Raw genomic sequence first — 23,279 nt, 5'->3', positions numbered from 1 at the left:
CAGCTCATGTTCACTTTTATGTTCATATAGTTCATGGTTTGTCTGACCATTATTATAATTATTAACCCAGGTTCATGTTTTTCTGGTCAACTTCATTTCCTTTGTTAATATACATCCATTCCTGTATTCCTGTATTTCAAGCAGGTAAATGTCCTTTTGTTGAAACCAGTGGTTGTCTGTGGTCATTCAGTTACATCTGGCAGATTCAGGTTTGGGTAACATCTTACTTAGGCGACACAGGGCATCCACACAAAAAAAGTTTGGTTGTGACATTTGTGTGTTGGGTTTTTATCACTCATTTACACATCACATCAATGACATCATACCATCAATCACAAGTTGATAGTTGCAATTTGTTACAATTGAAATTTTTCATGAAGTAAATGTTTCCAAGCTTCACCTGTAGCCCATACATAAAACCAGGAAGCCCTGTGGTATCACACCTACAGACAGGCGTGTGTCTGTGTGGTCAGCATGTACTGCTTATACAATACAGGGCCCCACCGAATCATACTTACAAAATAAACAAAATGCCATTCAAACAAACAAACAAACATCCACTTCAGAAAATAGTCTGAAAATAGTCCAGTTGTTCGCGTATCTTTATTGAGTGTAAACAAAATATGGGCCTTAGGACAAAACAGAACATTTTAGCATCGTTTCCCCTGTACTTATCAGTTACTACCTGAAGGAAAAAACGCAGGTTCAGTGTGTATTTTCAGCAGGTGGTCTCACATTTTGGCTTTGAAAGGAACCATGCTGAGAGAATGAACTCCTGAAGCGTGGGATTTCTGCAGATGTGGACCAGCAGCTGGCTGAAGGTGTAGCCCCCTACTGAGAAAGCATGCACCAGCAGGGGGCGCCACACAAACCTGTCGCTCTGCAGCACCTCCAGGACCTTCATGCCATAGTCAAGGCCCCATTTCGCCAAAGGAACTGGCTGACCCGGCTGTCCACGTTGAGCACATCAAAGCCATTAGGCAGGTATTTGTCACAGTATTTGGCCAAGCCCCGAGGCTGAGATCCCAGCCAGGGCAGCAGCAGCAGCAAGGGTCTGGCGCCACCCTGTGGTGGCCTACTCAACACCACGGATTCATTCAATAAAAACGTGATGGTTTTGCTGATTTTGTGAGCGGTCACGCCGCTCAGGATGGCAGACATAGACTTCATTGTGACAACCTGTGGAGGGGGAAAAAAGCACTAGAGGAGGCTCTGCCATTTTCAAAACATTTTATTAATGAATAAGCTGAAAGATGTTTAACATGCACAGAGTAACCATAAAAGAGAAAGTCATGTGCTGGTTACATAAACAGTGGCTTTAGTAGAGGAACATTTTATACAGCTAAACGTGTTTGTTTTTCGTAGTGGTCCATGTCAAGGATAACAGACAATGACATAAATATCTCGGAGAGGAAAGTGTAGCGAGATTACAGTACAACCCAAAGACTGACAATGTCTAACTGACATTTCCCACAATGTACACGGTTTCTCCCCCCAAGGCTTTACCTTCCTATCAGAGTTCCGCTTCAGGCTATTTCGCCAGGAGAAGGACCTGCCGTGACATGACATTCTCGGTAAAATAAATGCGTGACCACAGTGCCTTGTCTACTTTCCCAAACCAGATCATTGTGACCGTCCCTTTAAAGCTGTTTCCATGGCTGGGGAAAGGGGCCCTATATAGTATAATAGCTTATACTATTGTCTATGGGCATCCACATTCAGTACATGTCCTTTGTATGGTCTATGTATCTAGTAAGAAAGGGCCCCAGACACAGACAGCTTATACTATTGTCTATGGGCGTCTATGTTCAGTTCATGTCTTTTCGTATGGACTATGTATCTAGTAAGAAAGGGCCCCAGACACACACAGCTTATACTATTGTCTATGGGCGTCCATGTTCAGTTCATGTCCTTTCGTATGGTCTATGTATCTAGTAAGAAAGGGCCCCACACACAGACAGCTTATACTATTGTCTATGGGCGTCCACATTCAGTACATGTCCTTTGTATGGTCTATGTTTCTAGTAAGCAGCCAGAGCTCATAATGCCCCATGAAGCCACCAAGACAGGCGAGAGCAGGACTAAGAGCCACAGGGGCAAACTGTCACACAGCAGCAGGTTACCGGAAGTAACAGAGAGATACTGTCCCAGTAAATCACATCCACCTTTTCTGACATATTCATTGCTTTTCACAAGACATTCTGAGGTAACTGCATATTTTATCATTTTGACTAATTATATGAAAAAAACGTTACGCTAGTTTTTGTTCTAAAAGAACCTACTGTTAACTGCTTTGTATTTACAGGACGAAATTGTTTAGCTTTAATATGTGAATAACTCATCCAATTCACACAAGTCATAATAGCATAGCATCCACATGTATTATTGCCATATCGACCAATTCGCTTTTTAATTAACAAAGCCTTCAGCTGAAATAGGTTTAAGAATATCTTTCTTTAATGAAATAATATATGTATAGAAATATTAAGCTCTATTCTTTTCAGTGTTCTCCAATGTGTTTTCAATAAGTTTAAAATATCCAATAAATGTATATAGTTCTATTGATTTTATACATTGAGTATATGGGATAGCCTAAGTATAAGCTTACTAGTAAGCTTAAACATATAATCTGATAGACACAATGAATAAAATGCTGGATATTAGATTCCTCATTAAAATGTCAATTCATTACAGTGAGACAACTTGCCTCCATGGCTCTTGCATAATACAGCTCTCAAATTTCACAGCGAGCAGCGAAATTCTATTTTTCTATTGGTTCAGCCAGCCCAAAAAAGTTTTAAAGAGTTTTAAACACAGACAGGTGCGTCCGAAACAGATTACTTACTACTTACATACCGCATTTGGTCTTGGGGTCCGAGGCAGTACATACATCTTGTGTGCACACTTGATGGGATGATATTACATTGTGCATGTTATTTTTTTATTTAAAATGTAAAGGGCTTTCACAGAACAGCAATCGATAACAAAAGAGTAGAGGAAGAACGGTTGTTGTTGTTGTAGTTATGGTGAACAGAATTAATACACAGACTAGATACTTTTCCTTGGGGAGGGGCTTATAGCGATAACCTTGTTGATTGGCTGAACACAAGCACCGGCGGTCACATGGAAGTTACACAGAAGCGCAGAAAAAGAGCAATAATAAAATAAAAGTGGAGCAATAGTGCGGATGGAATTATCTTTGCACCTCAGCTAAATTTTATGCATCACTGAATACCGTTTTGCTTGCGTCTCCATATTTCTGCATTCGAAAATCTGACTGATAGCCAATAAATAGTCTAATACTGCTGATGCCAGTGCTTATTAGTAAAATAAAATGACATAATGTTTTGTGTAAAATAAAAGATTGATATGCTGGCCAGATTTAATAAGAATTATAAACATGTCACGGTTTGGTTAAAAAGGAGACACCAGCTTAACGTGACTGCAGCTGAAGAAGTTTTAAAAGGGGAACTTTATTTTTTGTACAATATATAAGATTCAGTCTAAAGAAAGACAGGATATAAGTGGAGATAGGATATAGTGTAAAAAAGCATAAAAGCCGATCCACGATGCTGGGGGACATACAGACCTATACAGTGGACGCAGAAAAAGCGCGTGAGGCAGCAAGACGGTGGGTCTTAGGAGGGCTGTGGCTGCCGAGTCCCACACTGACACCCGCAGCGGGACCAGACTGCAGCCGGAGCCCTTAATTTCTCTCTTAAATATGATCTGACACACTGTAACTAAATGAAAAGATTGTACCATTGCTGACTCTGACTTCTGGTCGGGACAACAGAGACACAGACCCCGGTCGAGAGCAGAGCCCCCCGTGGGACACTCCTCCCCCTGCTGTTGGCCGCAAATATCAGAATATCTATCAGAAATGGGTAAAATAGTCATTCTGGGTAAAATCTTCCGTAACTTAATGCAAATACTAAGCAAAACCCTTTTATGTAACATTTTGTCTCCACAGAGACGTCCTCCCGATTTTCACAGTGACACTTACGCAGCTCTAGATGTGAAGAATCAGTCACCTGACTATGATACTCTGATGGTGAGTCTCTTATATGGAGCGCAGGGAACTAAAGAGCGTCTTTAATACCGTGTGTCCACATAATGTCTTGTGGTTCTTCTCCCAGATGCTGAAGCCTGCAGCCAGTGACAGACACCCTGCAGTTTAGGAGTCAGCAGTTTATGGAAATATGATGTATAGTGAAAAAGGACAATATCAGGGATCAAACCCTGTGGCCTAAAATCACCAACCAGGCATTTATGTAGAGTTATATGTATATGTGCACATTTTGCAGATATTTAAAGGTTTCAGTTTGCTTAGAACTTCCCAGGATTCCAGTTTTTGATTGGTTTTGTTGCAGATCAGCAAATCTGCAGGAGTGCATTGTGTACAAGGCACTCTCTCAGCTGTCCCTGTTCACTGTGGTAGTGCGTACGTCTCTCCTCCACGGTGTTTGTGCCGGAGATGATCCCAAGTTCAGATTCTCCATCCTCCCCATGCAGCTGGGTAGTGTGTCACCCCTCTGTTATCCTTCAGCAGAAGCAGGACAGGAATCCTACAGCACGGTGTTGGCTCCGACGCACTGGTCTGGCTCTGACACACTGGTCTGACGCACTTCCTGGACTCGTGGCGCTGACCAAAGTCTCTCTTCCACTCCTCACTCTACTATTTGCCACTCGCTTCATTAACTGCTCATTTCTCTAATGTCTTGAATGATGAACATGTTTAGGTTTGATTTTCACTCTGCTGCACTGTAACCCAAATAAAGCATCGCTCTGTAACTGGCGCAGGGGCCTTCAGGAAACTTCCACTGGGCATTAAAAACAAACTCCGTGTCAGCAGCTAATGGGCGACTTTGTGGCTGAGCAGGATAGACCTGGATGCCTGAGGTCAGTGTTGGGCCCTTGGTCTGACCCGGCTTCCTCTAAGATGTATGTTGCTTTGGATGAAATCATCTGATAAATAAATGATCTGATAAATAAGTGAGAGCCGCTTCCTGTCTCTACACTCTACGTCCTCCACAGAAAATGCTGGCATTTCCACACACGCTCCCTCAGCCCAGCAGGGGGAGGTCTGGAGACTCACCTGGCAACCCTTCTTCATCAGATGTCCACCTGGACTCTCCCCTTATCAAATCCTACAGCACTGAAATTATTCAGACATGAGTATAATCAATGTGAATGTGTCACATGTTTTAATGTTAAAATAAAGTTATTAGCGTGAGCCCTGTCTGCCCCTTGGCCTGCTTGAAGAATCACAGTGCCGTTCTGTCGCCCCCTTGTGACCATCATCACTAACTACAACCCGTGTCTGACTCCTGTGACAAAAATCTAACCAAGATAGGAATTCTAGAGAAACATGTGAGTTAATGAATTGCCATCTGAGGAATCGAAGACCGCCGTCATTCAGCGCTGTTCTCCTTCAGACATAGATATTTCTCCAGATTCTGTAACTCATTTAAAATCTTTTAATCAGATTATGCGCCACATTGGGTAAAATCAGTCAATTCTTTCTAATGGTGCATTAAAGTTAGATTATTGGTGTATTTTTGTAATGAAGCTTTGGGCAAAGAGACAAGCTTCAGTTCCTCCTTCCTTGTAAATAACAACTTTTTGTCAGTTCTCCTTTTATACCAAAGCATGATATTGTCAGCTGTTCAAAATGCTTTTTAAAAAATTCCAGAATGTTTAGCTCAGGCCTGCATTGGTCAGCAGCCACACTACCTGCAGCTGAGCCTAGATAATCCACCTGAAGCTAAGCAGGTTTGGCCAGTACTTGGAAGGGAGAAAGCTGGGTTGCTGCTGGTTGAGGTGTCGGAGTGGCTAAGAGGGAAGCCCATCGTGTGGTCTGTGCGGATCCCAGTGCCCCAGTGCAGTGATGGGGACACTGTGGCTAACAGGGAAGACCATCCTGTGGACTTTGCGGATCCCAGTGTCCCAGTGCAGTGATGGGGACACAGTGCTGTACAACAGTTCTGTCCTTCAGATGACATGTAAAACTGAGGTTCTGACTCTACATGGTCATGATCACAGGGGGGAGTACCAAGGGGCCCCTGCGGACGTGTGAATGACATATAGACATTCACACCCAGGTATACATTACAACACATACACTTTATTTATGAAAGTTTATCTATTACTTATTTGTCTACTTATGTATATATATGTTCATTTTACTACTTGGAATGCCCAGCCTCCAGAACCCCGCCCTGGGATGGCTATAGCCGCTTCTACGGAATCTTCACTTCTACAGGACCCTCGTGCTCCATCCCCCAGCCCAGAGAGGGCTGCTCTGCTCATGTTCCAGGCCCCTGGCCCCGAGAGGGCCTCTCCACCCAAGTTCTAGGCTTTCCTCCGGCTCTCCTGTCCACTCTGCACCCTCCGGCTCTCCTGTCCACTCTGCACCCTCCGACTCTCCTGTCCCCTCTGCACCCTCCGGCTCTCCTGTCCCCTCTGCACCCTCCGGTTCTCCTGTCCCCTCTGCACCCTCCGGCTCTCCTGTCCACTCTGCACCCTCCGACTCTCCTGTCCCCTCTGCACCCTCCGGCTCTCCTGTCCCCTCTGCACCCTCCGGTTCTCCTGTCCCCTCTGCACCCTCCGGCTCTCCTGTCCCCTCTGCACCCTCCAACTCTCCTGTCCGCTCTGCACCCTCCGGCTCTCCTGTCCCCTCTGCACCCTCCGGCTCTCCTGTCTGCTCTGCACCCTCCGGCTCTCCTGTCCGCTCTGCACCCTCCGGCTCTCCTGTCCGCTCTGCACCCTCCGGCTCTCCTGTCCCCTCTGCACCCTCCGGCTCTCCTGTCCGCTCTGCACCCTCCGGCTCTCCTGTCCGCTCTGCACCCTCCGGTTCTCATGTCCCCTCTGCACCCTCCGGTTCTCCTGTCCCCTCTGCACCCTCCGGCTCTCCTGTCCACTCTGCACCCTCCGACTCTCCTGTCCCCTCTGCACCCTCCGGCTCTCCTGTCCCCTCTGCACCCTCCGGTTCTCCTGTCCCCTCTGCACCCTCCGGCTCTCCTGTCCCCTCTGCACCCTCCAACTCTCCTGTCCACTCTGCACCCTCCGGCTCTCCTGTCCCCTCTGCACCCTCCGGCTCTCCTGTCTGCTCTGCACCCTCCGGCTCTCCTGTCCGCTCTGCACCCTCCGGCTCTCCTGTCCCCTCTGCACCCTCCGGCTCTCCTGTCCGCTCTGCACCCTCCGGCTCTCCTGTCCGCTCTGCACCCTCCGGTTCTCCTGTCCGCTCTGCACCCTCCGGCTCTCCTGTCCCCTCTGCACCCTCCGGCTCTCCTGTCCGCTCTGCACCCTCCGGCTCTCCTGTCCGCTCTGCACCCTCCGGCTCTCCTGTCCGCTCTGCACCCTCCGGCTCTCCTGTCCCCTCTGCACCCTCCGGCTCTCCTGTCCGCTCTGCACCCTCCGGCTCTCCTGTCTGCTCTGCACCCTCCGGCTCTCCTGTCCCCTCTGCACCCTCCTCTGTCCTGTACCCTTTCATGCCACTATTTGGCCTCAGTCTGCGTCCTCTGTTCAGCCTCCCATGTCTCCATTCCTGTCCTCTTTGTCCCTCTACCTGTCTGCCCTGTCCAGGTGTTGTGTTTTTGGTGTCTCCTGTTGTCTTTTGTGTCCCTCGTCCTGCCCTGGCTGGTTCTGTGCGCCTAGTTGTGCTGTGTGCCCTGTCCTGTGATTCTGCCCCTCTAGTCCTGTACGGTGTCATCTGACCCCTGTCTGGTGTGCCGTGTCTTTGGTCCTGTGAGTCCCATCTCAGTCATGGAGGTTTCTCCCATGCTCAGAGTGCACACCTTGGGCCAGGGGGCTCTGTCACAGTCAGTCCTGTCTATCTCCAGTTGCTGCTGGTCCTCTTGAACCCTCTTAATTCTGTCCCAGTTATGTTCTGCTCATTATTCCCAACTATCAACACCTGAATCATGGCAGTCCCTCGTTAGTCTTGTATATCCGTGTCTCCCTTTCCTGTGTTCCCTGTTGTTTCTCCAGTTTCCACCAGGTCCACATAAGGACCTGTCCTATGTCTATTGTTATATAAATAAAGTCTCCATTTGGGGTTCTTTCCACCTTCCCTCATCTTTGAAACTTTTTCTCACAATGCAGTTTTGCAGAAAAAAGACTTTGTAAGAAATTTGTACAACCGATCACCTCAGGAAGCATGGATGTCAAACATGCGCCAGTATTGAAAGCCAAATGGAAAAGCAACTAAAAACTAAGCTATAACTAAAAACTAAAACTAAAAAATAACTAAAACGAAATATAACAAAAGTATATGTACAGTCTCCCTTATTTGACTGTCCCTGCCGGCCCCAGGAGGATGGGCTCCCGCTTTGAGTCTGGTCCCTCCCAAGGTTTCTTCCTTCTAGGTAGTTTTTCCTTGCCACTGTCACCTATGGCTTACTCACTGGGAGCTTTAGGGGAGTGGGTGCTGTAAAGCGCTTTGAGATGATGTGATGTTCTGATAATGTGCTATATTAAAATAAAATTATTGTTCTTTGTTGTTCCTGTGAGGGGATGCACCTGTCTTTGTGAGAGTATTTAGCCTGTTAACCAGGAGCTGCTTCCTGTCCACTGAAACCACATCTTCCTCACAGAGAATTCTTCCATCTTCTTCTAGCCTTTCATATGCCCTTAGCTGATACTGTTAGTGAAGCATGGTGCCCATACACTCACACGCGCTCATCCCCAGACCCGTACACTCACGCACGCTCATTCCTGTACCCATAAACTCACGCACGCTCATCCCTGTACCCATAAACTCACGCGCACTCATCCCAGTACCCATAAACTCACGCGCGCTCATCCCTGTGCCCATAAACTGACGCACGCTCATCCCTGTGGCCATGCACATACTTGCGCTCATACCGGTGGAGTTTGGCTCATTCTTCATCTTCTCATGTCCGTGGCACGTTACTCCTAAGGCTGTCATCTGAATTAGCTGTGGTTTGTACCACAGGAGCCCTTCTGCACTGCGCTAGGCACTGCGTCACCAAAGTGCTGAAATTTAGATCATAAAAGAGGAAGTGTTTTTGTAGAGCTAATTGAAAGAAAGGAAGATAATGTGTTTATATTCACACCGCTGAAAAGGCAAAGGAGGTGTTAAGTCTTATTCTCACTCATGACACATAAGTACTATCTGCCATCTCAGAGCAGACTGTGAGTGATAAAGAGCTCAGAGCAGCAGAGATGGGAGCTGGAGACTCTCTGACCTTCTGGGGCCTGGCTGTGCTCGTCTTACCTGGTAAGAGCAACGACTATCCAGTATTTGTCAGAGTTTTTTGTTCAGAACCGAATCGTTCTTCATGCTGCAGTTACTGTTTAGTTGGTATAATTCAAGCCTCATAAAGGCTGATATGAGGTGAGAGGGGATGTTTGCTGGAGAGGAATGTCCAGTGGGACTGTTTGGGCTCCAGCAGAGGCATTTCTACCATTTTCTGTCTTTCTGTGGTTTAGAAATGTTCCTCATATGAGATAAAGACACACAGTGCATCTGAGTTATATTTAATCATTTAAGAAAAGCACACCAGTCACGGTAAGGCATGTCCTGCAGTGAGGTCACTGCTTCAAACCTGCTGCCATTTATCACCAGTTTGGCTCATTCCTCATCTTCTCATCTTCATCACGTTACTGCAGCATCTGCTGTGAGCGGGGGTGTAAAATGGAGAAGATGGCTGACAGAGCACACGTCTGGCGAGTCGGACATTAATCGTCTCTTTGGATTAAAAATTCCTGCATTTCTGCTGTTTAATATGGGCCTGGTAGCTTCCGGTGTCCTGCATGTTCATTATTAGATTAGTTTGGCTTCCAAACTAGTTCAAAAAAGGAATTTTTGGTTGTGTTTTGATGTGTGGACCAAAGATTATGAGAGCATAAATGTAAATATATAAAAACCAAAAAACTTATATTTACATGGAAATAACTGCATTCAGTTGTAAAGACAGACACTGCCTTTCTGAAAAGCAGTTCCAGTTCAGATATAATCAACATTTTAAGCGCGATTCACAGTAAAGTATATTTCATTCTTTAAAAAAGTTGATCTGGTTGTCCAGGGGCTCCTGCCTTTATAACCATTAAAACAGGCTGGGGGGGCAGCGGGTCCATTGGTGATTGTTTCAGATGTGAATTAAGAGTATATAAGCAAACCTCCAGGGTTCCTCGGCCGGTAGAATACTGACCACGGCCCGGGGGGTGAGAACCCCAACTCTAGGTCATGAATCCAGTCTGATTCTCTATGTTTGCATATCTGGCAAAGAAATGCTTTTCTCTCTGGTGGCCGGTCCCAATGTTCCCCGATTCAAAAACTGACACAGAGGTTATTTTTTATAATTGCTGTTTTCCAGGGGTCATGAGTCGCAACTGGAATGTTTCGTACCCAAAGAAGCCATTCTGTGCTGCGAGAGGGTCTACTGTGGTCATCCCCTTTGGGTATGATTATCCAGAGGGTAACAAAGTGGATAAATTCATGTGGTGTCATAATGATAGTGACTGTAGAGACACACCATATGTCTGTCACAGTAATAATATAAATGTCAGTAGTCAGTACAGAGGCAGAGCAGAGTGTTTGAGGGACAAAGAGAATAACTGTACATTACGGATAAAGCACATTACAGACGCTGATGCTGGAGTGTATAGATTCAGGTTTATAACCAGTAATGAAAATGGAAAATGGACTGGTCAGCCTGGAGTGACTCTAAAAGTCTATGGTAAGTCTCTATACTTCCAGCCAATGGTATCATCAAACATAACAATTTTAGCTCTGCAATGTATTATTTTGGAAACACTGACAAAAGCTCCTGCTTCTAAAGGGTCTGGTCTATAAGACTTGCTGTAGATGATAAATATAATAGATCATGAAGCACTTTGGATAAGTGGAACTTTTGTGTTTCTGTGAATTTGATGCAATTTACTCTGAATAAAAGAGAAGCAATGAATTGGGGAATTAGATAAATAAGTAAGACTGTCTGTAGAATTGAAGGTTATAGCGACCACATCTAATAGAGATATAGGAGTAAGAGAAGGAGACATTATGGATTTAACATGTGGTATAGAGAGTTGCTCTTTCAGCCAATCAGAATCCACCTGGTTTAAGGACAACCAGCCAATCACAGAAACGCAGTCCACTTCACTGTAATCCTGTCTCTAAGCATCACTCTAGAAATGAATCCAATGCTTTAAAAGGCAGTAAAGTCTCCAAAAATGGAGGATTTTATTATTCAAGTTAAATAGCAGCACAAATGCATGATTCTTCTTAATTAAAGCAGCAAACAACGTTGATATAACTTTTCAATATGTTTTGTGGGTTCTAGGTGGTGCATGGGCTGTAGATTATGCAGAGAGAACCCTGTGTGCAGTGAGAGGATTGACTGTGATTCACTGTCGATTTAATCATCCAGAGTCATACAGAGTGGAGTCGATGATGTGGAACCATAAAACTGAAGACTGTGCTGGAAAATCATATGTCTGGCAAAATAATAGTCATAAAATAAACATTAGTACTGAGTACAGAGACAGAGCAGAGTTCTTGGGGAACACGGAGAACAACTGTACATTAATGATAAAGAACATTACAGACGCTGATGCCGGACTGTATAGATTCAGTTTCACAGCTGGTGGGTGTGAACTGTGCGCTCAGCCTGGAGTAGAACTGCGAGTCGGTGGTGAGTCTGTACTGTCCTGCACTTTCACCTTATTTTTGTATCACACAGCATAACCAGATTGTTTGTATTCTATGCCTATTTTCATTTAGAAATCACTGAGTGAGATACTGCTGATAGGCTCATTAATGAACAGGAGAATACCAGCTCTGAGAAGAACATGTGTAGCAGCAAGCAGATTATAGCAGTGAGAAGCTAACTGGGATTCAGTGTATAACATATGGCTCTGGACAATAATGCTGATTTACAGCTTTAGAATTTGCCATGTTAGAGCCTGTGACAGAAATACAGTACTGTGCAAAAGTCTTAGGCAGGCAAAGAAAATGATGTTTAGATTATCCTCGTGTTGGTGTAAAACTATGATATTATGCCTGTCAAAGTGTGTCAGCTTTGCCATTTCAGAACCTCTGCTAAAATCATCCTAGTATTTGCAGTGACCGTCCAGTGCAACCATGTATTTTTTGACTTGGCCACTAGCACACCTCATACAGCTAGTCAACCTGTCACTGACTTTTTAAACCAATACATTTAATTACTTAATTGAGCTGTTGGTGAAATTTAACAAAATCATGGAACGGCTGAGGTGCCCCTGAGGAGAAGTTTGGGAACTGAAGCGGTGTTCATCTAGCCATCCAACTAGATATCAGTAACTTTTTAGAAAACAGAAGAAATTATTACTAGTCTTTATTGTGTTACTCTTAATTTGCACATCTTCTAATGTTAAATTGTGTTTTTTGTTCTAAGCCAAAGTACACTTGCTACCTAGATTAACATCTTTAAACATTTCTTTGGACTGCCTAAGACTTTTGCACAGTACTGTACCTCACACAGTAATGCAGAAAAACCCTATCGCTTGTTCTTCTGGGTATGATTTCAGAATTAAAGGTGATGGTGACATCATCTACAGGAAAAGGATTATTGATAGAAGGAGATTCTGTGAATCTGACATGTGGCTCAGAGAACTGCTCTCTCAGCCAATCAGAATTCACCTGGTTTAAGGACAACAAGCCAATCACAGACACACTGTCCACAATTCACTTCAACCCTGTCTCCTATAATCACTCTGGAAACTACTCCTGTGCATTGAAGGGTTACATAGGGACTGTGTCCAGTACCCTAATATTTAATATTCAATGTGAGTATGTAGTCTGATCCTGGTAATCAACAGCACAGTCTGATTCTCAAAATCTTAGTTCCAAAACTTTTTCCGAAAATGCTCAAAAATGCTTAAAAATACCCACAGAAGCAGAATTAGAAGTAATAGTTAATTAAATTAAGGCAGTGGGATAAAATGTCAATGATTATAAATAATTTGGCTTGATTAACATGCATGTTTTATTGATACAGCCTGTATTTACCCTGGATTCCCTCACTATAACCCGATGACAGTGATACTGGTGTGTTTGGGGATACTACTGCCTGTTTTAGCTGTAACAATCTGCATAATGAGGTGAGTGTTTTATTATTCATTCGCTGTAAAATAATGTATGCTTTTTAAAACGCTGAGTATTTGTGATATTTGTTTATTGATTGATCTTACAGTTTATTCCGAGACTCGGGTAACTGACTACCCATCATCCTCTCTTCAGTCATCATGCTCATTGACACAAACACACATATATCACCAAAGATTAACCCTAAATGAACATAATCAAAGGCAGTGTGCTGAGCAGAAACCCAGGGCGATGCCCTCAGCAGCCCCCCAGTCCCCCAAGAGCCCCCGTTCTCTCTACAGTCCCCACTGTTTTCCCTTTCCTTTATCCTCACAGCTGATCACCTCTAACCAGCTAGCCTAACTGGGCCCCAGTTAGCTGGTTAGCAGAGCTCCCTCAGTGTGACCCCTGTGTTTCCATGGTAACCCCTCATCCCAGTCTCTGATGCTAGTGGCTGTTGTAGCTGTAATAATTAGCATTATTGTATTGGCTGGTTTTTGCACATTACTGGTTGGGCCACATCTATTACACATTACCTTGTCAGTGTTCCTGTTCAAGTCTCCCTGATACTGTGTCTGTTAGGAGGAAGACTTGTATACGGAGTGTGGAAGATCACAGTGGAGATGGAGCTCAGGTAAATTGACTGTAATGTAGGGAGTTCAGTGTAACAGCAAGAAGACCACATTTACAGGAGACCCAAACTGCTGGTCTATTAATAGTCAGCTCCTTTGCTCGGAGTATATGTAAGACTACAAGCCCATAAATCTGAATCACCATGTACAGACCTCAGTTCCAAAAGAGTTTTCAGCAGTATATAAAATTTTAACAAAAAAAAAGGAAAGCTGTGATTTATACATCCTCTATTACTTGTAGTCAAGGACTTGTAGTCAAATACCTGTAGTAGTCAGAGACCTGTACTCAATGACCTGTAGTTACTGATATGTCCTCAGTGACCTGTAGTTACTGATCTGTCCTCATTGACCTGTAGTTACTGATATGTCCTCTGTGACCTGCAGTTACTGATATGTCCTCAGTGACCTGTAGTTACTGATCTGTACTTAGTAACCTGTAGTTACTGATCTGTACTTAGTAACCTGTAGTTACTGATCTGTCCTCAGTGACCTGTAGTTACTGATATGTCCTCTGTGACCTGTAGTTAATGATCTGTCCTCAGTGACCTGTAGTTACTGATATGTCCTCTGTGACCTGTAGTTACTGATCTGTACTCAGTGACCTGTAGTTACTGATCTGTCCTCAGTGACCTGTAGTATTCAGTCGTCGGGGTCCCAGTGTAGCACCGATGAATGAGTAATTAAACCTGAATTTCTCCAGTTAAATATCAGAAATGGGTAAAATAGTCATTCTGGATAAAATCTTAAGTAACTTAATGCAAATACTAAGTAAAACCCTTTTATGTAACATTTTGTCTCCACAGAGACGTCCTCCCGATTCTCACAGTGACACTTACGCAGCTCTAGATGTGAAGAATCAGTCACCTGACTATGATACTCTGATGGTGAGTCTCTTATATGGAGCGCAGGGAACTAAAGAGCGTTTTTAATACCGTGTGTCCACATAATGTCTTGTGGTTCTTCTCCCAGATGCTGAAGCCTGCAGCCAGTGACAGACACCCTGCAGTTTAGGAGTCAGCAGTTTATGGAAATATGATGTATAGTGAAAAAGGACAATATCAGGGATCAAACCATGTGGCCTAAAATCACCAACCAGGCATTTATGTAGAGTTATATGTATATGTGCACATTTTGCAGATATTTAAAGGTTTCAGTTTGCTTAGAACTTCCCAGGATTCCAGTTTTTGATTGGTTTTGTTGCAGATCAGCAAATCTGCAGGAGTGCATTGTGTACAAGGCACTCTCTCAGCTGTCCCTGTTCACTGTGGTAGTGCGTACGTCTCTCCTCCACGGTGTTTGTGCCGGAGATGATCCCAAGTTCAGATTCTCCATCCTCCCCATGCAGCTGGGTAGTGTGTCACCCCTCTGTTATCCTTCAGCAGAAGCAGGACAGAAATCCTACAGCACGGTGTTGGCTCCGACGCACTGGTCTGGCTCTGACACACTGGTCTGACGCACTTCCTGGACTCGTGGCGCTGACCAAAGTCTCTCTTCCACTCCTCACTCTACTATTTGCCACTCGCTTCATTAACTGCTCATTTCTCTAATGTCTTGAATGATGAACATGTTTAGGTTTGATTTTCACTCTGCTGCACTGTAACCCAAATAAAGCATCGCTCTGTAACTGGCGCAGGGGCCTTCAGGAAACTTCCACTGGGCATTAAAAACAAACTCCGTGTCAGCAGCTAATGGGCGACTTTGTGGCTGAGCAGGATAGACCTGGATGCCTGAGGTCAGTGTTGGGCCCTTGGTCTGACCCGGCTTCCTCTAAGATGTATGTTGCTTTGGATGAAATCATCTGATAAATAAATGATCTGATAAATAAGTGAGAGCCGCTTCCTGTCTCTACACTCTACGTCCTCCACAGAAAATGCTGGCATTTCCACACACGCTCCCTCAGCCCAGCAGGGGGAGGTCTGGAGACTCACCTGGCAACCCTTCTTCATCAGATGTCCACCTGGACTCTCCCCTTATCAAATCCTACAGCACTGAAATTATTCAGACATGAGTATAATCAATGTGAATGTGTCACATGTTTTAATGTTAAAATAAAGTTATTAGCGTGAGCCCTGTCTGCCCCTTGGCCTGCTTGAAGAGTCACAGTGCCGTTCTGTCGCCCCCTTGTGACCATCATCACTAACTACAACCCGTGTCTGACTCCTGTGACAAAAATCTAACCAAGATAGGAATTCTAGAGAAACATGTGAGTTAATGAATTGCCATCTGAGGAATCGAAGACCGCCGTCATTCAGCGCTGTTCTCCTTCAGACATAGATATTTCTCCAGATTCTGTAACTCATTTAAAATCTTTTAATCAGATTATGCGCCACATTGGGTAAAATCAGTCAATTCTTTCTAATGGTGCATTAAAGTTAGATTATTGGTGTATTTTTGTAATGAAGCTTTGGGCAAAGAGACAAGCTTCAGTTCCTCCTTCCTTGTAAATAACAACTTTTTGTCAGTTCTCCTTTTATACCAAAGCATGATATTGTCAGCTGTTCAAAATGCTTTTTAAAAAATTCCAGAATGTTTAGCTCAGGCCTGCATTGGTCAGCAGCCACACTACCTGCAGCTGAGCCTAGATAATCCACCTGAAGCTAAGCAGGTTTGGCCAGTACTTGGAAGGGAGAAAGCTGGGTTGCTGCTGGTTGAGGTGTCGGAGTGGCTAAGAGGGAAGCCCATCGTGTGGTCTGTGCGGATCCCAGTGCCCCAGTGCAGTGATGGGGACACTGTGGCTAACAGGGAAGACCATCCTGTGGACTTTGCGGATCCCAGTGTCCCAGTGCAGTGATGGGGACACAGTGCTGTAAAACAGTTCTGTCCTTCAGATGACATGTAAAACTGAGGTTCTGACTCTACATGGTCATGATCACAGGGGGGAGTACCAAGGGGCCCCTGCGGACGTGTGAATGACATATAGACATTCACACCCAGGTATACATTACAACACATACACTTTATTTATGAAAGTTTATCTATTACTTATTTGTCTACTTATGTATATATATGTTCATTTTACTACTTGGAATGCCCGAGCCTCCAGAACCCCGCCCTGGGATGGCTATAGCCGCTTCTACGGAATCTTCACTTCTACAGGACCCTCGTGCTCCATCCCCCAGCCCAGAGAGGGCTGCTCTGCTCATGTTCCAGGCCCCTGGCCCCGAGAGGGCCTCTCCACCCAAGTTCTAGGCTTTCCTCCGGTTCTCCTGTCCGCTCTGCACCCTCCGGCTCTCCTGTCCGCTCTGCACCCTCCGGCTCTCCTGTCCCCTCTGCACCCTCCGGCTCTCCTGTCCCCTCTGCACCCTCCGGCTCTCCTGTCCCCTCTTCACCCTCCGGCTCTCCTGTCCCCTCTGCACCCTCCGGCTCTCCTGTCCCCTCTGCACCCTCCAACTCTCCTGTCCGCTCTGCACCCTCCGGCTCTCCTGTCCCCTCTGCACCCTCCGGCTCTCCTGTCCCCTCTGCACGCTCCGGCTCTCCTGTCCCCTCTGCACCCTCCGGCTCTCCTGTCCCCTCTTCACCCTCCGGCTCTCCTGTCCCCTCTGCACCCTCCAACTCTCCTGTCCGCTCTGCACCCTCCGGCTCTCCTGTCCCCTCTGCACCCTCCGGCTCTCCTGTCCGCTCTGCACCCTCCGGCTCTCCTGTCCCCTCTGCACCCTCCGGCTCTCCTGTCTGCTCTGCACCCTCCGGCTCTCCTGTCCCCTCTGCACCCTCCTCTGTCCTGTACCCTTTCATGCCACTATTTGGCCTCAGTCTGCGTCCTCTGTTCAGCCTCCCATGTCTCCATTCCTGTCCTCTTTGTCCCTCTACCTGTCTGCCCTGTCCAGGTGTTGTGTTTTTGGTGTCTCCTGTTGTCTTTTGTGTCCCTCGTCCTGCCCTGGCTGGTTCTGTGCGCCTAGTTGTGCTGTGTGCCCTGTCCTGTGATTCTGCCCCTCTAGTCCTGTACGGTGTCATCTGACCCCTGTCTGGTGTGCCGTGTCTTTGGTCCTGTGAGTCCCATCTCAGTCATGGAGGTTTCTCCCATGCTCAGAGTGCACACCTTGGGCCAGGGGGCTCTGTCACAGTCAGTCCTGTCTATCTCCAGTTGCTGCTGGTCCTCTTGAACCCTCTTAATTCTGTCCCAGTTATGTTCTGCTCATTATTCCCAACTATCAACACCTGAATCATGGCAATCCCTCGTTAGTCTTGTATATCCGTGTCTCCCTTTCCTGTGTTCCCTGTTGTTTCTCCAGTTTCCACCAGGTCCACATAAGGACCTGTCCTATGTCTATTGTTATATAAATAAAGTCTCCATTTGGGGTTCTTTCCACCTTCCCTCATCTTTGAAACTTTTTCTCACAATGCAGTTTTGCAGAAAAAAGACTTTGTAAGAAATTTGTACAACCGATCACCTCAGGAAGCATGGATGTCAAACATGCGCCAGTATTGAAAGCCAAATGGAAAAGCAACTAAAAACTAAGCTATAACTAAAAACTAAAACTAAAAAATAACTAAAACGAAATATAACAAAAGTATATGTACAGTCTCCCTTATTTGACTGTCCCTGCCGGCCCCAGGAGGATGGGCTCCCGCTTTGAGTCTGGTCCCTCCCAAGGTTTCTTCCTTCTAGGTAGTTTTTCCTTGCCACTGTCACCTATGGCTTACTCACTGGGAGCTTTAGGGGAGTGGGTGCTGTAAAGCGCTTTGAGATGATGTGATGTTCTGATAATGTGCTATATTAAAATAAAATTATTGTTCTTTGTTGTTCCTGTGAGGGGATGCACCTGTCTTTGTGAGAGTATTTAGCCTGTTAACCAGGAGCTGCTTCCTGTCCACTGAAACCACATCTTCCTCACAGAGAATTCTTCCATCTTCTTCTAGCCTTTCATATGCCCTTAGCTGATACTGTTAGTGAAGCATGGTGCCCATACACTCACACGCGCTCATCCCCAGACCCGTACACTCACGCACGCTCATTCCTGTACCCATAAACTCACGCACGCTCATCCCTGTACCCATAAACTCACGCGCACTCATCCCAGTACCCATAAACTCACGCGCGCTCATCCCTGTGCCCATAAACTGACGCACGCTCATCCCTGTGGCCATGCACATACTTGCGCTCATACCGGTGGAGTTTGGCTCATTCTTCATCTTCTCATGTCCGTGGCACGTTACTCCTAAGGCTGTCATCTGAATTAGCTGTGGTTTGTATCACAGGAGCCCTTCTGCACTGCGCTAGGCACTGCGTCACCAAAGTGCTGAAATTTAGATCATAAAAGAGGAAGTGTTTTTGTAGAGCTAATTGAAAGAAAGGAAGATAATGTGTTTATATTCACACCGCTGAAAAGGCAAAGGAGGTGTTAAGTCTTATTCTCACTCATGACACATAAGTACTATCTGCCATCTCAGAGCAGACTGTGAGTGATAAAGAGCTCAGAGCAGCAGAGATGGGAGCTGGAGACTCTCTGACCTTCTGGGGCCTGGCTGTGCTCGTCTTACCTGGTAAGAGCAACGACTATCCAGTATTTGTCAGAGTTTTTTGTTCAGAACCGAATCGTTCTTCATGCTGCAGTTACTGTTTAGTTGGTATAATTCAAGCCTCATAAAGGCTGATATGAGGTGAGAGGGGATGTTTGCTGGAGAGGAATGTCCAGTGGGACTGTTTGGGCTCCAGCAGAGGCATTTCTACCATTTTCTGTCTTTCTGTGGTTTAGAAATGTTCCTCATATGAGATAAAGACACACAGTGCATCTGAGTTATATTTAATCATTTAAGAAAAGCACACCAGTCACGGTAAGGCATGTCCTGCAGTGAGGTCACTGCTTCAAACCTGCTGCCATTTATCATCAGTTTGGCTCATTCCTCATCTTCTCATCTTCATCACGTTACTGCAGCATCTGCTGTGAGCGGGGGTGTAAAATGGAGAAGATGGCTGACAGAGCACACGTCTGGCGAGTCGGACATTAATCGTTTCTTTGGATTAAAAATTCCTGCATTTCTGCTGTTTAATATGGGCCTGGTAGCTTCCGGTGTCCTGCATGTTCATTATTAGATTAGTTTGGCTTCCAAACTAGTTCAAAAAAGGAATTTTTGGTTGTGTTTTGATGTGTGGACCAAAGATTATGAGAGCATAAATGTAAATATATAAAAACCAAAAAACTTATATTTACATGGAAATAACTGCATTCAGTTGTAAAGACAGACACTGCCTTTCTGAAAAGCAGTTCCAGTTCAGATATAATCAACATTTTAAGCGCGATTCACAGTAAAGTATATTTCATTCTTTAAAAAAGTTGATCTGGTTGTCCAGGGGCTCCTGCCTTTATAACCATTAAAACAGGCTGGGGGGGGCAGCGGGTCCATTGGTGATTGTTTCAGATGTGAATTAAGAGTATATAAGCAAACCTCCAGGGTTCCTCGGCCGGTAGAATACTGACCACGGCCCGGGGGGTGAGAACCCCAACTCTAGGTCATGAATCCAGTCTGATTCTCTATGTTGGCATATCTAGCAAAGAAATGCTTTTCTCTTTGGTGGACGGTCCCAATGTTCCCCGATTCAAAAACTGACACAAAAGTTATTTTTTATAATTCTTGTTTTCCAGGGGTCATGAGTCACAACTGGAATGTATGGTACCCAAAGAATCCAGTCTGTGCTGTGAGAGGATCTACTGTGGTCATTCCCTGTGGGTATAATTATCCAGAGGCTTACAAAGTGGAGACAATCATGTGGTGTCATAATGTTAGTGACTGTATAGACAAACCATATGTCTGTCACAATAACAATATAAATGTCAGTAGTCAGTACAGAGGCAGAGCAGAGTGTTTGCGGGACAAAGAGAATAACTGTACATTACGGATAAAGCACATTACAGACGCTGATGCTGGAGTGTATAGATTCAGGTTTATTACCAATAAGGAAGATGGAAAATGGACTGGTCAGCCTGGAGTGACTCTAAAAGTCAATGGTAAGTCTCTATACTTCCAGCCAATGGTATCATCAAACATAATTTTAGCTCTGCGATGTATTATTTTGGAAACACTGACAAAAACTCCTGCTTCTAAAGGGTCTGGTCTATAAGACTTGCTGTAGATGATAAATATAATAGATCATGAAGCACTTTGGATAAGTGGAATGTTTGTGTTTCTGTGAATTTGATGCAATTTACTCTAAATAAAAGAGTAGCAAAGAATCGGTGAATTAGATAAATAAGTATGACTGTCTGTACAATTAAAGGTCATAGCAACCACATCTAATAGAGATATAGGAGTAAGAGAAGGAGACATTGTGGATTTAACATGTGGAACAGAAAGCTGCTCTCAGCCAATCAGAATCCACCTGGTTTAAGAACAACCAGCCAATCAGAGAAACGCAGTCCATACTTCACTGTACTCCTGTCTCTAAGCATCACTCTGGAAATGAGTCCAATGCTTTAAAAGGAAGTAAAGTCTCCAAAAATTGATTTTATTATTCAAGTTAAATAGCAGCACAACAGCATTTTTCTTCTTAATTAATGTACATTGATATAACTTTTTAATATGTTTTGTGAGTTCTAGGTGGTGCATGGTCTGTATATTATACAGAGAGAACCCTGTGTGCAGTGAGAGGATCGACTGTGGTCATTCACTGTCAATTTAATGATCCAGAGTCATACAGAGTGGAGTCGATGATGTGGAGCCATAATGCTGAGGACTGTGCTGGAAAATCATATGTCTGGCAGAGTCATAAAATAAACATTAGTACTGAGTACAGAGACAGAGCAGAGTTCTTGGGGAACACAGAGAACAACTGTACATAAATGATAAAGAACATTACAGACGCTGATGCCGGACTGTATAGATTCAGTTTCACAGCTGGTGGGTGTGAACTGTGCGCTCAGCCTGGAGTAGACCTGCGAGTCAGTGGTGAGTCTGTACTGTCCTGCACTTTCACCTTATTTTTGTATCACTTAGCATAACCAGATTGTTTGTATTCTATGCCTATTTTCATTTAGAAACCACTGAGTGAGATACTGCTGACGGGCTCATTAATGAACAGGAGAATACCAGCTCTGAGAAGAACATGTGTAGCAGCAAGCAGATTATAGCAGTGAGAAGCTAACTGGGATTCAGTGTATAACATGTGGCTCTGGACAATAATGCTGATTTACAGCTTTAGGGTTTGCCATGTTGGTAGAGCCTGTGACACAAATACCTCACACAGTAATGCAGAAAAACCCTATTGCTTGTTCTTCTTGGTATGATTTCAGAATTAAAGGTGATGATGACATCATGTACAAGAAAAGGATTATTGATAGAAGGAGACTCTGTGAATCTGACATGTGGCTCAGAGAACTGCTCTCTCAGCCAATCAGAATTCACCTGTTTTAAGCACAACAAGCCAATCACAGACACACTGTCCACAATTCACTTCAACCCTGTCTCCTATAATCACTTTGGAAATTATTCCTGTGCATTGAAGGGTTACATAGGGACTGTGTCCAGTACCCTAATATTTAATATTCAATGTGAGTATGTAGTCTGATCCTGGTAATCAACAGCACAGTCTGATTCTCAAAATCTTCTTTCCAAAACTTCTGAAATTTCCGAAAATGCTCAAAAATGCATTGAAATGCCCACAGACACAGAATTAGGAGTAATAGTTACTTAAGGCAGAGGAATGAAATGTCCATGATTAAAAATAAGTTGGCTTGATTAACATACATGTTTTAATGATACAGCCTGTATTTACCCTGGATTCCCTCACTATAACCCGATGACAGTGATACTGGTGTGTTTGGGGATACTACTGCCTGTTTTAGCTGTAACAATCTGCATAATGAGGTGAGTGTTTTATTATTCATTCACTGTAAAATAATGTATGCTTTTTAAAACGCTGAGTATTTGTGACATTTGTTTATTGATTGATCTTACAGTTTATTCCAAGACTCGGGTAACTGGCTACCCATCATCCTCTCTTCAGTCATCATGCTCATTGACACAAACACACATATATCACCAAAGATTAACCCTAAATGAACATAATCAAAGGCAGTGTGCCGAGCAGAAACCCAGGGTGATGCCCTCAGTGGCTCCCCAGTCCCCCAAGAGCCCCCATTCTCTCTCCAGTCCCCACTGTTTTCCCTTCCTTTTATCCTCATAGCTGATCACCTCTAACTAGCTAGCCTAGCTGGGCCCCAGTTAGCTGGTTAGCAGAGCTCCCTCAGCGTGACCCCTGTGTCTCCATGGTAACCCCCCATCCCAGTCTCTGACGCTAGTGTCTGTGGGAACACTGCTGGGCTTTAGCTGTAACAAACCACATCATTGGTTTGATTTATACTTTATTATAAATTAATTTGATCAGATTTTTAAGGTTTGATGTGAAAATACTTGATTTTTTGCAGTATATACAGTACAGGCCAAAAGTTTGGACACACCTCATTCAATGTGTTTTCTTTATTTTCATGACCATTTACATTGGTAGATTCTCACTGAAGGCATCAAAACTATGAATGAACACATGTGGAGTTACGTACTTAACAAAAAAAGGTGACATAACTGAAAACGTGTTTTATATTCTAGTTTCTTCAAAATAGCTACCC

At 44.6% G+C, this 23,279-nt stretch overlaps 4 protein-coding genes and 1 long non-coding RNA gene across 18 annotated transcripts in view; 3 read left to right on the top strand and 2 right to left on the bottom strand.

The window, feature by feature from the left end:
• The window catches only part of LOC125739112 (transmembrane protein 53-like), a 188,464-nt gene that overhangs the window by 19,616 nt on the left and 145,569 nt on the right, over nucleotides 1-23,279 (bottom strand). The gene's annotated exons all lie outside the window — the stretch shown is intronic.
• Nucleotides 1-23,279, top strand: part of LOC125739109 (uncharacterized) — a 164,882-nt gene that overhangs the window by 65,812 nt on the left and 75,791 nt on the right. The gene's annotated exons all lie outside the window — the stretch shown is intronic.
• Nucleotides 1-23,279, top strand: part of LOC125739110 (sialoadhesin-like) — a 247,290-nt gene that overhangs the window by 148,269 nt on the left and 75,742 nt on the right.
• LOC125739113 (transmembrane protein 53-like) overlaps nucleotides 1-23,279 on the bottom strand; it is a 223,749-nt gene that overhangs the window by 140,926 nt on the left and 59,544 nt on the right. For 2 of the 11 annotated variants that reach the window (XM_049008912.1, XM_049008910.1), the window contains exon 2: nucleotides 1,507-1,552. The exons of 6 other annotated variants lie outside the window; for them this stretch is intronic. Coding sequence is in view for 1 of the 5 variants with exons in the window: in XM_049008920.1 (XP_048864877.1) it covers nucleotides 985-1,170 (186 nt within the window). In the remaining 4 variants the exon portion in view is untranslated. Of the gene's footprint in view, nucleotides 1-984; nucleotides 1,737-23,279 lie in introns of those variants that run through there. 3 more of the 11 variants (XM_049008913.1, XM_049008908.1, XM_049008920.1) reach the window with 3 other exon arrangements.
• On the top strand, nucleotides 3,210-15,545 carry LOC125739119 (uncharacterized). The gene is made up of 3 exons (XR_007397058.1): nucleotides 3,210-3,631; nucleotides 3,974-4,054; nucleotides 14,692-15,545. It is a non-coding gene; the product is annotated as an uncharacterized LOC125739119 (long non-coding RNA).

The sequence above is a fragment of the Brienomyrus brachyistius genome, chromosome 3, assembly GCF_023856365.1.
Source record: "Brienomyrus brachyistius isolate T26 chromosome 3, BBRACH_0.4, whole genome shotgun sequence".
NCBI classification, from domain to species: Eukaryota; Metazoa; Chordata; class Actinopteri; order Osteoglossiformes; family Mormyridae; genus Brienomyrus; species Brienomyrus brachyistius.
Note: the sequence above shows the minus strand (reverse complement) of the source record. Positions and strands in the feature narration are given on the sequence as shown.